Here is a 17,548-nt window from a genome sequence, read left to right on the forward strand (position 1 = left end):
TTCCTGATTTCAGCTCTGTTATGTCATGATCTACTTATATTTTAACAGTGTAACAGTTGTAACTTATTTTGCTCCCACAGGTTTTCCAGTTCAGTTTTAGACATTCTCTTAGCACTTGCATATACTAAATTATCAGAAAGAATCCATGTCCTCTGAAACTTAAGGTAGTCAACAATCGTATAGCTAAAGTAGAAAATTAAATAAACAGGCACATAAATAAGCACATCATTTCACAATTACACAACATATTAAAAAGGTGAAGTAATTTTTTTTTTTTTTTTTGAGACAGGCTGGAGTGCAGTGGCATGATCTCAGCTCACTGCAACCTCTGCCTCCTGGGTTCAAGCGATTCTTGTGCCTCTGCCTCCCAAGTAGCTAGGATTACAGGTGTGTGCCACCACGTTTGGCTAATTTTTTTTGTATTTTTAGCAGAGATGGGGTTTTACCATGCTGGCCAGGCTGGTCCTGAACTCCTGATCTCAAGTGATCCACACACATGGGCCTCCCAAAGTGCTGGGATTACAGGCAGAGCCACCATACCTGGCCAAGTGAAGTAAATTCAAGGGCGTTGAATATTTAGATTTAACATTTATCTTTATATAATTAAGAAGTAGAGATATTTTAAAAGAATTATGGAACCAAATTAATTTATCTGAACTTCTGCATTATGAATCCTCAGTTGGTGGGAGTGGGGGGGGGGGGGCAGGGAGAATAGTTTTATCTCTAACAAAGCAGGAAAATTCAATTCTTCCAAAACAAAAGGAACATTGTACCCTAAAACTGTACAAGACAAGCATCCCTAATCCAACATTCTGAAATTTGAAATGCTCCCAAATCTGAAACTTTTTGAGTGCCCGCATGACACTCAAAGGAAATGTTCACTGGAACATTTCAAATTTCTGATTTCTAGATTAGGGAAGCTTAATTGGTAAGTATAATGCAAATATTCCATAATCCAAAACACTACTGGACTCAAGTATTTTGGATAAGGGATACTCAACATGTACTATCTTAAGGGAATCATGGGGATAAAGAGAATCACTACATTTGATGATCATGGCCTAAAAGGATAAAATATGTCTGTTTAATTTTCATGAAAAAATGGGCTCCAAGCTAAGCAACAGCTGGAGAACAGTAGTTGAATTAAAAAATATATATAATATATATTAAATAATATTTAAATTGGGGACTGAGAAAGGCACATGAAGAAACTAAGTTAATAACAAACTGTAACAGAAGTACACCTTCCAAATTCAACTTTCCAAGCAAGAGATGCAAAGTGGAATACAGGATAACTAATTCATCCAACAGTGCAGTGTACAAGGGCATATGGAATAAGACATGAATGACCAGCTTACAATCCAGCAAAGATAAACAGAGGTAAGTACCATAAAAATGGCATGAATGAAGTATTATGGGAATACAGAAAAGGGAAATATTGCTTAGAACTAAGGGGGACAAAAGATGATGAAATGTTTTACAGAGAAGGTGACACTGGAAGCCCTGAAACCAGGTATAGAAAGATAGATTAAACTCTGACGGTTATGAAAAGAGAAACAAGCAGAAGCTGGTGGAAAGGAAGCATTTCAAGCAAAGGAAAAGGAATATTAGCAACGTCCAGAGGTGAAAAGCCACGTATAAATGTTTGGAGAGTATGTTTTCTTACAACCTAGAGTGCATGGAAGGGGTCACTCAGATGTGGGTCTACAAAGTTCGACTGAAATCAGATTACAGACAAAGAAACTAAGGGGCTTCAATGCAGGCAGGATGAGATTACTGGGCAAGCACAGGGTTTTAAAGGGGTTATTACACTTACCTGATATGTGAGCCTACTAAGCAAGTGACTTCTCTGAGTGAAATAACAGTAATTATTGTGGTTTTGTACTGTGTCAACTTGGCTAAGCTAGAATTCTGTTTCCCAGGATCCACTTCCCTGTATGGTCAAAAGTTAGAGAAATCTGTGTGAGACTTGTAAGGTGGAAGTTAAGTAGCACTCATTACCCTGGTTATGCTTAGAGGAGATAAGCAACAAAGGCAGTGGTGCTAAGTCCAGCTTGCCCTTATTCTCCCATAAAGTTGGCATCCAAATTCTTCTTACTCTTGCCCTGGTTACGTTAGGCCCACATACTGTGAAGGAGCACCAGCCCTTCACAGACTTATCCACAATCTGGCAGGTGACTTGTCTGGCTTTCTAGATTTCCCTGTATGGCCTGAGCTGTCCACCCGTACCACTGCTTCAGGAGCCTTGTCAATGATTTTCCCTGACCCTCCAACTACCCCCTTTATCTTCTTCCACAATTGTGTATAAACTATTTCTATTACAGCCTTTATTCTTTAGTACTCATAGTGGTTTTACTTCTCTGAGTTCTAAAACAAAAATGTCTATTCTCAGAGGGTTGATATGAGGATTCAATGAGACTGTATGTAAAGTATCAGATGGTAGTGGGCACACAGCAGCTGGTTAATAAATACATTATTTTCCTCTTAGTCTGTAGATCAGGGATTATAAATTGGTAATTTATGGATGACAACTGGTGTAACTGGCAAATTAAAAACAAAAATAGAAAAGGAGATTAAAATTAAACTCAAAATTCTGGATTGCTGGATTCCCCCAGGCCAAAAAAAAATTTTTTTTAAATCAATAAATCTATGTTAGTTCTGAATAGCAACAACAGGCTGAAGAGGAGAATGATGGTTTTAAAAATATGCAGTTTGAGATACTGAAGTCTATCGAGAAAGATGCCTGGCAAGCAAATGGAAAGGGGGCTATGCAGCACAGAAGCAACAGTACAGATCGGGAAACACAGTTTTGGGTGCCATCAACACAGAGATAATTAATAAAGAACCATCTGTTAGTTTGTTCAACTATGTGCCAAGCATGTTACAGGTGCAGAGGATACATCAGTGTGTAACACAGGCAAAAATCTCTGTTCTCATGAGGTTTAAGTGAGAAGCAGCAGACAAAAAACAAATAGATAAAACATAGGTCATTTATAAAATAATACGTGATATGAAGAAAAATAAATCTAGTAAGGAGGTTAGAGAATGGGATGTATATGTATAGTTAGTTCAGAATTCTGTTATAAATATTGCAGGTGTATCTGGGTGGTTTGCAATTTTAAATCAGGAGCTTGAACCAAGATCTGAAGGATGTGAAAGAAAACCAGGTGTATGCTGGGGGTGGAGGATGATGGAGGAAGATTCTACATACAAGGAACAGCACATACAAAAGCCTTGAAATTTAGGAAGAACTATCAAAAGAAAAGAAAGCTGAACTGAGGTAAAGAAATGAGAGGAAGAAACAAAGATGGTGAAGGAACCAGAATTAACTCATGAGGAAGTAGGACAAGTGGAATGTGATGTTTTAAGAAAGAAGGGGGGAGGTTAATAGCTCAAATGCTTCAATAAATATAAGATGAGGAATGAGAAAAAGATATTGGATTTGAAATACAGATCACCCATGACTTTCAAAGACAAACTTCCTAAGTTCCTGAAGGCTTACACAGAGAATTACAGAACAAGTCATTTGTGAAGAAAGGTGAACAGTACATTTGGACCACTTTTCCAAAGACAGTAACAATAAAAAAGAAAAAGAGAGAACACAGTGACTTGATGGGGTGGCCACATTGCAGGACTTTTTAGAAAGACATTTCACTTGCTAGTACACATAGTGATGAGAGGGGGAAAGAAAACTAAACCAAAATCCTTTAGGGTAGCACTTCCCAGCCTATCTAACTTCATAGCACACAAAGAAAATTAAAATATTTGGTATTTGTAGGCCATACTGTAATACTGAAGGCCATACTGTAATACTGAGGGCCATACTGTAATACCGAAGGCCATACTGTAATACTGAGGGCCATACTGTAATACCGAGGGCCATACTGTAATACCGAGGGCCATACTGTAATACTGAGGGCCATACTGTAATACTGAGGGCCATACTGTAATACTGAGGGCCATACTGTAATACTGAGGAAGATGCTCCTGGCCAGAGACAACCTCATCAGGGACTCCAGATATCCAGGTGCTGCCTGGTTGTTCCAAAGGCCAAAGGGGCTATATTTTGGTATAATAACTTATTTAAGATATACAAATACACTGTGACACTCTGATTAAAAGACCTTCCTCTAAGGCTTCAGGCCTCAAATCTACCAAGCCAAAGTTACAGATAGAGGGAAGATACAAGCTTTGGGGCATGAACTATAGTCCATCACTAATGATCCTAATGGGTACAGCCTACTCAAGTCATACCAATTCAAAATCATGACTTGTATAACTCAGGAAGATTTTTTTCTGACAGGACTCATTAGACAGTGTCATGTTTGGGAAGTCCCTCTGTTTCATATTGCAGAGAATATAATCCCAATGTCTTGGAAAGAATATCAACTGTATCACAGGTGAGGTGACTCCTCAGCCAGAGTGTACATTAATACCACCTACAATAGTAAACACCAGATCCTGTCTTCTCAGAAATTCTTAGAGCCACCAGATTTCCTCTTTGTACAACTATAACTATATCCTTCTTGATCATGTGGCGATGACTAGTAACATCATTGTTACTGCCAGCTCTTCCCACCCTCCATCTCATAGACTCAGGCACATACAAAAACTACGGTGCCATAATTATAGTGTGGCTTCAGAGGAAACTCCAGGACAGTGTTCTATATACCCCTTAGAGACACATAGTCTACAACTACCTAAATTTAAGGAGGGAGTGAAGAGGTGAGAAGAGGAGGAAATGCTTGACAGGACAAAATCCCAGAGTATATATAAGGCTACGGGGTTAAGGAATATTTGTTAGAAATATCTTTTTATACAGGTTTTATGATTTACAAATCACTTTTCCCCATATCTCTTATAATCCTAACAACAATCCTAAAGAAAGATGCAATCTTTTCTACTCTGTTGATGAGGAAACCCTTAGAGAAATTAAGTGAGGAGCCAAGGTCACTCAGTCGGTGTCAGGGCTGAGACCAGAACACTGATCTGTTCTTTCTGCTCCATTATGCTAGCAAAGGGATAGAGAAAACAAATAATCACACAGAAAACTGTTGTGATGAGGAGGAAACTGAAATTCACTCAGAGAGGCTCCACGACCTGGCCTCTTATTCACCTTTTTAGAAAAGAAGAATGGAAGCTTATTTATTTCCAAATGGAAATTTCAACTTGAGAGAACTCAGGCTATTGATGTGCTGACAAACTTAGTGACTATCACATTATTCTAGTTCTTCCAAAAGTGGAAAATAACACGAAAGAAAAGACTGTATTAATGTTTGCACTGAATATAAGCTAAGCAGCAAAATGTTTTATGATTATGACTAATAATTTTATTAAGGAAGGTAAATAAAAATTTTCATTTCTTCATGAACTTGTTCATTCATATTTAATATTCTATATTTGGTCTAGCCTTTTAGAGTTATGCCAAAGAAAACTTGTTGTTTTCTAACAACAGAGTAAGAAACAATCCCAAGATATTTTCATGCAGCTAACACCTGAATAGATTACTAGAAAATATCATATGAACATCCCAGCCTGAATAATACCTGAATGATAACTGACCAAAGAGGCTTCAAATAGACAAAATGGTGTCAAAAGAGAATTGGGAAAGTGACAAAGAAGAAAATTATGCTGCACCAAGGGTTGAGAAAAACTTCTGAGGTTCTCCATACTGAAGACACCAAGATGTTGTCTAAGGCAACAAAAGAAACTACATGTTCACTTATTTAAGATGTCTTACCATGAGATTCAAGTCCAGCTCCCTGTGCCAGTCCATTGTCATAGGACTGAAAAAGAAAAACATTGTTCAGTTTAATAGGGAAATAATAATGATAATAATAAATGAATAAATAAGTTGCCATTGCACTAAGTTTGTGGTCTCTTCTAATTTTATTTCTCCTTTATATCTTCCAAAATATGCGTTTTTCCCCATGGAGAATAGAATTAGGCATTTTCAAATACCTGATTTTGTCTTCTTATTCACCAAGCCAAATCACTAAACGCACGCACTAGGCACATTTTGAGAATAGATTGTTCAAAGTTATCTACATATTCAATCTCTATTCAATAAAAGCTCCAAACCTTACTCCTTTATCACTGCAAGTATGCATGAGTTGGAGGAAAATGTAAGGATTTCACACTGATAGAACATTATAAACATGAAACAAGTCTATTTGAGGCAGTCTGGGGTCACTGAGAATAACGGTAGCCATTACACTCCAAAATCAAAACAGAAGAACAATAAAACTTTAAAAACTCAAACCTTAGCAAAGCAAGAAGACACACTCAAGCTTCCGATTATCTGTCTACAGAAAAAGAAACATCAACTCCCAGCAAGCCATCTACTGCAAACTGACACACCTCTGCAGAGAGCAAGGGCGACTCATGAAAAATCATGAGGGGGGAGCGAACAGTAGTTCCGAGACTGATCGAAAATCACTGCCTAAAAGAGAAAGTCCACCCTAAATATGAGAAATACAGGCGGTTCTCACTTTGCACAGTTCTCTTATGCACACATTCCAGTTGCCATGGTTTAGCTAAGTAACACAACAAACTTCAGCAACCACAGCAGCATATTAACTGTAATTGCAGAAAGTACAAAACTCCGTTCCTGGCTCTTCAGTCTGCAAATCACTACATAAATAAGAGATGTGCATCGTGATCAGTGATCAATCACACCACCTTTTTCAAAGTCTGTTAGGAACTGGTCATTGCACATGTTATTCAGTTCACACACAGATAGCAGATGTGGTTGTGCTCTGTCTCTTAGTGATAAACCCACATGATGTTTTATTAAAAGGCATAACAGAAAGAGGGGCTTGGCCAACAAAGATGAAAGTGCAGCAAAGAAATAAAAAGCATTAACACTGGGTATGAAATTAAAATTAGAGTTATAGAAGAAATAGCTATTACGGGGAAGTTGATAATATTGCTGTTTGAGACTCTAGATATACAGTCAGAAGAACTAAGTGAAGGTGAAACATCTATAAGCAAGGGAAGGGCTTGTGATAAAAAAAAGATGAAGATGTTTTAGGGAACTGCTATGGGCAAAAAAACTTCACATAAAAGGAATTCTCAGAGGTTTCACAACACTGAAAACACAAAACATACGTTGGAAGCTGACAGAAACTTAGATTATTTCCCTACACACAGAAAAAAGACTCCATCTTATAACTTATATAATGAGAAGAGGGCAATATTCTCAATATTTCCAATGTTTAAAATTATAGTATACGATATACTGATTTTACTATTTAAAACATTATAGTATACTATATGCTGATTTTACTATTTAAAACATTATGCATTTATAACTGACAGGAAGAGTTTTCAATGTTTCGGCAAAAAATTTTAAAGGTCACAAAACAATCATAATTTTTCCCATTGATGATTAAAATCACTGTGTATCATTTCAGCTTTTGTGGTTATCATTATAGTATGGCACTATCATGCAAAATGAGGATAGCCTATTCTGAAAGAGGCCTGGCAAACACAGCACTGGCTATATGGAAGGCACCTAAAAGAATGTGCAAGTCAAGGTGGCAGGGCTCAAATTTTGGTGAAGAAAGTTAAAAACGGAGGGAGAAGCCCTTTGAAAATCAGGTGATAAAGGAAAACTCAAAAGAGCAAAATTCAGATACCTGAGAAACAAAAGAGAACCGTTTTCCTACCATAAAAATCATGGAACAATCCCAGCCACAAAGAAAAGCCACCCATTAAAGAAAGCATACTTCATTACAACGAAGAGAACAATCTTAAACTAGGAATTCTTCTAAGAAAAAAAAAAAAACTCCATAAAATTACTAACATACAAAAGTAACTCTGAGATGAAAACACAGCAAATGAAATGAAAACACCTAAGTATATAAAAATCTGCCTCTACTCCCAAGAAGTAGGCATGAATCAGAAGAAAACTGTAATGTAGCACTCCACACTCAAATACATATCCTCAAACAAGCATTTGGAAATAAAAAAGGAAATTAAAAGTTAAAAACAGACGAACAAACAACAGAAATAAAAAGAGAAATAGTGTTAGAAAAGAAATAGAAAAAAAAGACAAAATAAGAAATAAATTCTAAATTACAGGATGACTAAAGAAGAATAATCTCAAATGAAAATACAACAAGGGACACTGAAAAAAGCAGAAAACAGCCAAGAGAATAAAAATGAGATAAATAAGTCAAAAAGGTCAAAGATAAAATGGCTGAAAAGAACGTCAGGCAAACAAAAGAGCAGACACTAAAATGGAATTCCTTAAAAAAAAAAAAAAAAAAAAAAAAAAAAAAAAAGCAAATGCAAAATAATGGACTAGAACTAGGGGTCAGCAATGGCCCAAAGGCTAACTCTGGCCTGCAGTCTGAATTTGTATGGCCCTCGAGTTAAGAAAATGGTCAATTACACTCATAATAAAAGAAATAATAAAATGAAAATCATGAGAGGAGCAAAATTAAAATACACTGAAGTATCATTTTCCACCACCAGAAAAAAAGGTAAAACAAAGAAAGTATAACACTTTTTATTGGTGAGTCTATGTGAAAACAGGCACTCTCCTATATTGGTGGGAAAACAAACTGGTCTATTCTTTTTGGAGAGAAAATGGGAAATATCTAATAAAATTACATATGCATTTACCTTTTGATCAAGCAATTCCACTACCAGAAATTTACTCTGAAGATGTATCTATAACAATATATAAATATATATGCAGAAAGTTATTAATTACAGCATTATTTGTAATTGCAAAATATATGCTCTAAATATAGAATCGCTGAAAAAAACCATGGTGCATTCACACAGTGGAGTAATATAATAGGAAACTATAAGAAAAAGAGAAAAATCTCTCTGAACTGTTAAGGAGTAATTTTCACATTGTACTGATGGTTTTTTGTTTGTTTTTTTTTCTCCCAAGCTATATTGTTAAGTGAAAAAAGCAAACAGCAAAAAATGAGTATGGTATGCTACCTTATGAAGAAAGAAAAGCATTAAAATATACGTATCTTCTCATCAGTAAGAAATGGAAGAAAGATAAACTGAAAACTAATGAGAATGGTTACCTACAGGGTGACAGGGAACAAGATGTTAAGTATGGGAGTGAAGAAGAGGGTGGAAGACAGGGAGGGTGAGGGGCAAGGAGTCACACTTCTCTGTATGTATCTTTTTGTATAGTTCTGAAGTTAAGAACCAAATTAATTTTTCACATATTAAGTAAATAAATAAAGTCAACAAAGTTGTGGGCAGGAGAGAGCTAAAAGTGAAGGAAAAGCCTAAAATGGAAATCAAAGACAAACAAATAACCTACTTGTATTTCAAGCAGATAACAACCATATTAAAGGAGGGAAACAAAATAAGTAACTGGAATACTTCTTAAATACAGTATTCTGACTATATGCCCTCTGACTCAAAACAAAAAGAACCAATGTATTCTGGGTAATAGGAGCCAGGATTGTTTGTCACTTTCAGAGAATGGAGTTACAAATGAAAGGACGAAAGTTAAAATGAGCCCTGTGGTGTTAGACTGAAATTTGAGGCATCACGATATTCATGGTTTTAATATATAGATACATAAATAGACATAGAAATATAGATTGTGTGTGTCTGTAAGGGGATGCCTATGTATGCATACATTTGCTATCTCTGCCTGAAAAAGGCCTAGAAGTAATGACATCTCAATACCAATGAGCATACCTAGTACCCAGATTCAAGTTTCTAAACTCTGTCCTCCAACAAGAATAACCAAGGCTCCTCAAAGAAATGAATGATTCCAGAGCTGAGGATGGAAAAGCAGAAGATAAACCTGGAATATCTTGTGCCAGAAAGCAAGGAGGTCTTCAAAGAATGAGGATAACATGTCAAAAGGGCATAGAGCCTACTCAAAGGGGTTTTTGAGTAGGCCTAATCTGGGGCAATCTGAGCATCAAAATAATGACAGTAACAGATAATAACCCATTGAATAAAATTAGAAACTAGAGTCCATAGAGATATAAATAAGTAAGTACAAGTAAATAAATAAATGAAGGCAAAGAGAAAGTTTTTTTTCAAACAGTAGAATTTTAACTGATATTTATAGGAAGGATGCGAGAGCTGGAAAACCTTCAATGCATACTAACAACACTATTGGATAAAAATTTGATTAGGGACTTACTGAATATTTAGTCTCCAGATATCTCACCGTGACAAGATATTCAGTAATTACAAAGGGAAAAGTACTAACTTCACAGAGAAAACTCTGGCATGTGCCATCTTAACCAAGTGAGCAGACGTAGGGCAAATCAACTTGCTGCACCTCCAAATACAGTGCACTGAGAAGCCAGTATTACTTCTGTACCATTCATACCAAAAATTCTTATCACCCACCCTCCTATCAAACATAAATCTCTTTTCCTCTTAAAACTCCTTTAATGGTGTCTTCTTTCTGTATCCACAGGCTTTTTAAAATTTGTGCTGTTGTAGATTCTACAAAAATCTGATCCACAGTTACACATTCACTTAAATGCAACTCCATTCTCCTTAGGAACTCAGACACTTTCACTTTGAAATACTGCCTACGGAAAGTTGAATTAACAGCCTAAAATATTTTAACAGCCTCAAAATATTCTAATCTATAAAATGAAACACTTCATTTGGAAAATAATAAACCTGTGAAGCAGTAGTTTTATTTCTCCTTTTATACAGAGATGACACAGTACAGCAAAGGATAGTTCTGCTGAGACTAAGCTTTCCTTACTAATGCCAATAAAAAGTCTCACCAAAGATAACACAATCTTCCAGTTTGCTTGTCAGGACTCTCTACTAACTCCTGCTAGAATAAGCTGTCAATATTTGACTTTCAGATTTTACTTCTTTTTCTTTTAAGTCGACCAATCCCTTTCTTATAAAGATACTGCCTCTTTAAATAAAATCATATTAAATTTTAATGGCCAAGGAGTCAATCTGCACTTTATTTCTTTATTGTGTTCTGATACACAATTTACCTAAAAAGCAATCTTAATGCTCTCATTTACAAATCGTTGGCGAAAGAGATGAGACATACACTATAATACAGCCCTCATGTACCAGCAAAAACAATCTACATAGTCAATTTTATCAATAGAACTCACCATACTTCTTCTAATATAGGTGATGGCCTTTTTCATATCCATGCCTGACCAGTTGTTGAGCATATAGCAAATACAGGAAGCACAGTACACAAATCGCATGTCATTTTCACTGCCTTCAGGTACTGCACAGAAACTGAACATAATAACAACAGTATGATTTTCTATTAACAATGGACTCTGATTTTTTTTTGCACGGGGGTTAGAAACACCTCCTGTGTATCTTTACTTACAGAAAAATCTGCTGATTATTCCACTTTTATTATTCAGTAAAGAATAAGACTACTAACTTGAATAATATAAAACTTTCTCTAAATCATCATTCTAGTACAAACTTTTGATTTCTTGGTCATTTCACACACTACCATGTTACTCCCTCCCAGATGCTTACTCAGCATACACTTATTTGCTCCCAGCCAGGGACAGCTGCAGTACACTGGCTTGAGAATGGCAGAAAAAGTAAAGGTAAAACCTGAGACCCACTGGGTAGTAAGAAATTTCCAAGCTCAAGTTTTTCTATGTGAAATTTCTTCTAAATGTATACACAGATAACCATTTAATCGATTGATCATACTGCATTTTAATTTTACACATTAGTTGTATAGAGGTAGCAATGTATGTTGTGTATGTATTTATAAACAAGAATAAGGAAGCAATAATCAAAGACTACACTGAAATATTGAGACATAAGTCATACATGTACTGGCTGAAGTAAATATTTAGTTTCATAGTGTTTCCAATTAGTGTCAATTTATTCTAATTGTCTACATTTATTCTTCCCTCATCAAGAGCAGTGTTTTGAAAACACTGACAGGAAAACAGAGCTATTAGTAGATGGAACACAAAGAGTTAACAGCACAGCAGGATTTGTTTGCAGTCTTTTCCTTAGCCTTTTCACTACTGCTTTATCCCTTCTCAGACTTAAAAATCTTTTTCTACCTTAAAGCTCCAGGAAGATTCATCTGTAGACATACCACGTGAATCACCAAATACTAATGAACATATGAACTCCTTTTTTTATCCTTTAAAAACGTCACAGAAACTACCAACTCTGGAATATAATATTCAATGTTCACCCCTTTCTACCCTAATCAGCATAAAGCAGGGAACCGAAGTTCAGACTAAACATACACGTCCTTCAAAATATCAATTTTTCATCTAGAATGTAAATTACATTCCAATCCTGAAATTATTCAACCATTTATTTATGTGCCCATTGTTGTTAAGAAGGAAGAGAAAGGTGTTTGGCTATTGTAATTATTTTTATTTTCACTCACAGAAGAAATCTTGGGTCACTTTTTTGATTATGCACTTTATCATGTACCTTATAAGCTTTAGGTGGAGTTCTAAGAATAAGAGTATGATCCTCTAAAGATCTAGTATAGTATTGTATCCATTTTTTAGTTCCAAAATTTTTTTTTATTATAAAAAAAGTAATAAAGAATCACTCATACCTCCCATCTTCCAGCTGAAGGGCTCTCAAGCCTGCTAAGCAAGCTTCTTTATTTACTCGGCTTAAGTCGTCTCCAAGAATAACTAAGCATGAAAGGCCAGTGTAGGTCATTGCTATGTGGCCACTATCATAAGGATGAGCTGTTCCAGGAGCCTAAATACAAAATTAATATAGTACTAATTAATGAAGTGATATGAAAACTTATTTCATTAAGAAATCTGACAAAGTTTTAGTAAATAGTAAGATTAAATGTGGCTTATACTGATTTGTATAGACATCTTATTGAGAAAACAAATCTCCATTTTATATATATCTCAACATGAATATGATTGAACTACATTCGCAGGCTACCTTAATTTTTTAAATTCTTTGCATACCTCAGGGCATTATGGCACGAGTAGCTGATGATATTCAGGTAAAATCAAATTATTTATTTATTACTTTTTTTTGTTTTTTTTTTTTTTAGTAACAGGGTCTTATCTGTCACCCAGGTTGGAGTGCAGTGGTGCAATCATAGCTCACTGCAGCCTCCAACTCCTGGGCTCAAGTGATTCTCCCGCCTCAGCCTCCTGAGTAGCTGGGACTACAACAGGCACAAACCACCATACCTGGCTAAATTACTTAAACCTCATACTTAATCAACTCTATCACTTATAATTTAAGTCTTATAAAGTCAGAAAAGCATACAGCCTTCCAGAAAAAAAGATTTCTGAAAGAAAACTTGTTTTATATAGCACAAATCTAAGTTAAATACCACAGTAGTGATCACCACATAAGAAACTAAAAAACGATACAATTAAAATAAACTCCTCTGCCTTCTATAATAAATGTAAACTTTTACAATCATTGAAAGGCATAAAATCCTGGTTCTATTTCTCACTGGCTTGCTTAATGTTCCTAATTCTAGAAAATGAAGATATTAGTACTACACCTCACAAGGTTATTGTGACGATTAAGTAAGTTACTGTCTAAAAAGCTGTTAGTTATCTTAATGATGATTAAGCGCAAGGCAAATATCAAAGGGGCCACTAGTTCTTTGGAGTCAAGATTCAAGGGTCTTGAAACCACCTATGACTTAACTGTAAGATTTTCTTGCATACTGACCTTCTGTGGTTCCTCACAGAATGAGTGTGAATGGTGTTCACTACTCTTATTATAATAATCTGAACCCACCTCACCTACCCACCTTTAGATACACATTTTTTTTTTAAGATAGGATCTTGCTGTGTCACCCAGGCTGGAGTGCAGTGGCACAATCTCAGCTCACTGCAACCTCCGCCTCCAAGGTTCAAGCAATCCTCCTGCCCTGTCTCAGGCTCCCAAGTAGCTGAGACTACAGGCACGTGCCACTACATCCAGCTAATTTTTGTATTTTATGAAGAGACCAGGTTTTTGCCATGATACCCAGGCTAGTCTCAAACTCCTGAGATCAAGTGATCCATCCTCCTCAGCCTCCCAAAGTGCTGGGACTGCAGGTGTGAGCCACTGTGCCTGGCCAGATACACAGTTCTTTATATGGTCTCACAAATGTACCAAGTAAATTTCCACCTTTACATCTTTCATTCTAAGTTCCTCCTCAGAACTTAAGCTCCAGTTCTCCTGGCTATCCTACTCCACATTTACAATTGACTTCTTAGAATTCCTATTGCATATTTAACTTTTTGATACTTAAAGTAAACACCTGCTATGTTAAAAGAACTGCAGGGAAGCCAAACATAAATTAAATGTGGACCTTAACCTTAAGGGCAGAAGGTAAGTCTACTCAAATAATTACAATAAAATGTAATGAGCAGTCATAAGGGAGGGATAATGATACATGGGTTTAAAAAGTAATTCTTTTCTGCAAAAGAGGAGCTTGGGCAGCTATAGATGAAGAGGAGGCATTATAGGTAGAAAAAAAAGTAAAAGCAAATTAGAGGAGGAAAACTCTGGGGTGCACATTAAGGACAATACAAAATTTGATAGAGAGCATGGGATTTGTGAAAGGAAATCATGAGAATAGTGGGAGGATCCATCAGTGTTTCTCAAAAAGTGCTCTACAGCCACTGAGGGTCCCAAGCATTCATCAGGTAAGTCAATGAATGGTCCATGGATCGTCTGGTGGTTTCAGAAGAAAACTCAGTGACAATATTTTATTCATATTCTGTACTGGACAAACCAATGTGCCTCCTCACATTCTCTTGGCCTAATCTGTCTCCTAGACTCTCAGCCACCACTCTGACAGCTCTGTGATACCACTTGGAATATCGTTTCTTTTACCACCCAGAATTCAGATGAAGGTAATACAGCATGAAGTGAGACCTAGCTTGCCTAGAAGATACCAGGGTCCAGGTGAATGAAGGTCCAAAAAGGAGTTTCAGGAGAGTCTGTGAACCAAGGGCAATAATGGTTTCTTCTTCAATTTTACTTCTGTTATTTTGAAAATGTTGTGGTGCAGGTGTCGGTTGGGGGAAGGATCATATTTTAAAAGTAATGTTATTAAAGCACTGCAACAAATATAGGTGGATATCTATATATAGTATAGTATTATATAACGGTTATCATAACCAATGGCACGATATTCTGTTCATTATGACTAAATGAAGACATTACCTTTATTCAGGATTAGCTTAAGTTGGAAAATATGATAGGCATGAAAAGGTACAAATTTTCTGAATCCTTTGTTTTCTCATTCCCTGCTAAATACAGTGGGCACCCATAACTGGAGTCCTGCTAGTAAATACATATGACCTTAACACAGGCAAGTTGGTTTACAGCTTAAGGCAGAGGAAGAAAGTTGAAGTAGTACCTCTATCAAAGTATGTCATCTTCTCTAAAATTACTACTATTTATTCCAAAAATTTGAAGCTGATTATGGAAAAACTGGTAGCTCTCCATTTACCTTGCAAGTGAATACAAATCTTGATATACTCAGTTCAACAATGGTTATTATTATAACCATTATATAATGGTTATAATATGGTTATATTATATGGTTATAATAATAACCATTATATAAGCAGGCTGGCCCCATCAAGGAAAAAGTTTCTATGTTGTGAGGCCTCTTTTGAAAAAATGATGTTTTTCTCCACTTTCTCCTGTAGAAAAATACTGATATTTTGTGTACATATGGAACACCTACAAAGTTTCTTCTGGGTCTGCTCCTTTGAAGAAGAAAGAAGGCTCCTCCCTCTTCGCACTCACTGTTTTTATCTTGGCATGTGTTGGTATCAAAGCCTTTGGATATAACCATGAAGAAGTTCTGCATATTCTCATAAAAGTCATTAAAATAATCACTACCTAGGTCTTCAATCACTACCTTTAGAAGGACTTTTTCTTTTATTCCTAAGAAATGTGAGTTAAATGTAGAGTCTATAACACAATGAAATTTACTGTCTTCTTAGAGAGCAAGTATCAAAACACTTCAGTGCTCTACTTTCCTTTACTCAGGAAATCACCAGTAACTTTTACACACAGATACATGATACTGAGACAATTTTTTGTAACAATTAATAGAAATTTCTCTGTGTTTATGTACTGCATGTATTATTCCTGGAAGAAAGTGCACTTCTTTGAGGAAGTAAAGTAGGTATAGACTTCCTTTAAAGGGTTTCAGTTTATAATATATATATTATTAGACAATATTTAGCCACACTGAAACCTGGAAGCCTGTTTTTTTCTGTGTACTTTCTTAACTTCCTCTTTTACTAAAATATCCCTACATCCCTTCTGCTTCCTTCTGACCCAAACAGAACCAACCTTTGATGGATTGAATGGAATACCCAGGTATGAAGAGCCTCGGAAACCACAGCGATTTAGATTTGATCCTAGAAAATAAAAGCATGTGCTTATTTAAAGTACACTTTATTTTTTGCACAGATTCTAAAGCAGTTTAATTACACAATCTTTCAGAAACAGACTATTCTAGTCTCCATTTTCATACTGGCTAATGCTGAATGCTTACCATGTGCCAGGTCCATTCTAGGTGCTTATGGGAATTTCTTCATTTAATTTCCATACGAGTCACAGATAACATAATGATTTCTATCATGTCCCTTTTATTAATAGCCCACCTCACGGCCTATAAAGTCCTTTCATAATTCTCCTGTAAGATCAATTTTTACGTGATCAACATATTCAATCCCCCTTTCTATAGAACAGAAAACAGAAGCTCAGAGGTTAAGCGAATGTTCAGGGTAACAGTTAATAACACAATAGGGTCTACTGTCTTTTTAGTTTAACTCATTTAGTATCTTTTTACTTTAACTCACTGCTTCTTTACACTGGAGCAAGCTAAAGGTATAAAGTTGTAGAGAAAATATGTACTTTGTATTTCCGTATTAGCTAGACCTTCGTTCTGAGTCCAGTAATCCACTTGGCTTTGAAGTATGTAGAATACTGTTAAGTTAGCACTTAGTCTCTCTCTACTCAATCAAAATATGTTTATGCATACTTTTTTGCTATCTAAAAATTTTCATTTCTCAAGATATCAATGGAATGTAAGTTAGGAACTTAAAAGAACAAGCAACTACACAATAATTAGGGTTTTAATAGCTATTAGAAAATCAGTATGATAGATGCTGAAAATAACAATGCAGTATCAGCAGACTGTAAATGCACTGCTGATAAAAAAAAAACTGAGTTGGTCTAGTCTCTGATATGAAGAACTACCTTCATAAGAGATTATGACTTGTGCATGACTAACTTCATTATAACTATTTTTCACTCTCCTACTTCTTCATTAGGTACTATACTTTTTCAGCTTCTTATCCCCCCAAAATACTTAAAACAGTAGTTTATATATTAATTCTTTGAACAAATTAGGAACCACTAAATTTAAACTCTCCACCAATTATCATCTCCCTACTGGCAAAAAAATGTATTTTAAAAAGATACTAGCAGCCAGGCGTGGTAGCTCACACCATTAATCCCAGCACTTTGGAAGGCTGAGGAGGGTAGATCACCTGAGGTCAGGAGTTTGGACCAGCCTGGTCAACATGGTAAAACCCCATCTATACTAATA

At 35.9% G+C, this 17,548-nt stretch overlaps 1 protein-coding gene across 3 annotated transcripts in view; it reads right to left on the bottom strand.

Annotated features, from left to right (window-relative positions):
- The window catches only part of PGGT1B (protein geranylgeranyltransferase type I subunit beta), a 56,936-nt gene that overhangs the window by 18,487 nt on the left and 20,901 nt on the right, over window positions 1–17,548 (bottom strand). For all 3 annotated transcript variants that reach the window (XM_017865185.1, XM_017865187.1, XM_017865186.1), the window contains exons 3-6: window positions 16,285–16,352; window positions 12,548–12,699; window positions 11,097–11,229; window positions 5,741–5,786 (exon numbers count right to left, since the gene is read on the bottom strand). In XM_017865185.1, coding sequence (XP_017720674.1) covers window positions 5,741–5,786; window positions 11,097–11,229; window positions 12,548–12,699; window positions 16,285–16,352 — 399 coding nt within the window. The remainder of the gene's footprint in view (window positions 1–5,740; window positions 5,787–11,096; window positions 11,230–12,547; window positions 12,700–16,284; window positions 16,353–17,548) is intronic.

Source organism: Rhinopithecus bieti, unplaced genomic scaffold (genome assembly GCF_001698545.2).
Source record: "Rhinopithecus bieti isolate Rb0 unplaced genomic scaffold, ASM169854v2 scaffold_79719, whole genome shotgun sequence".
NCBI lineage: Eukaryota > Metazoa > Chordata > Mammalia > Primates > Cercopithecidae > Rhinopithecus > Rhinopithecus bieti.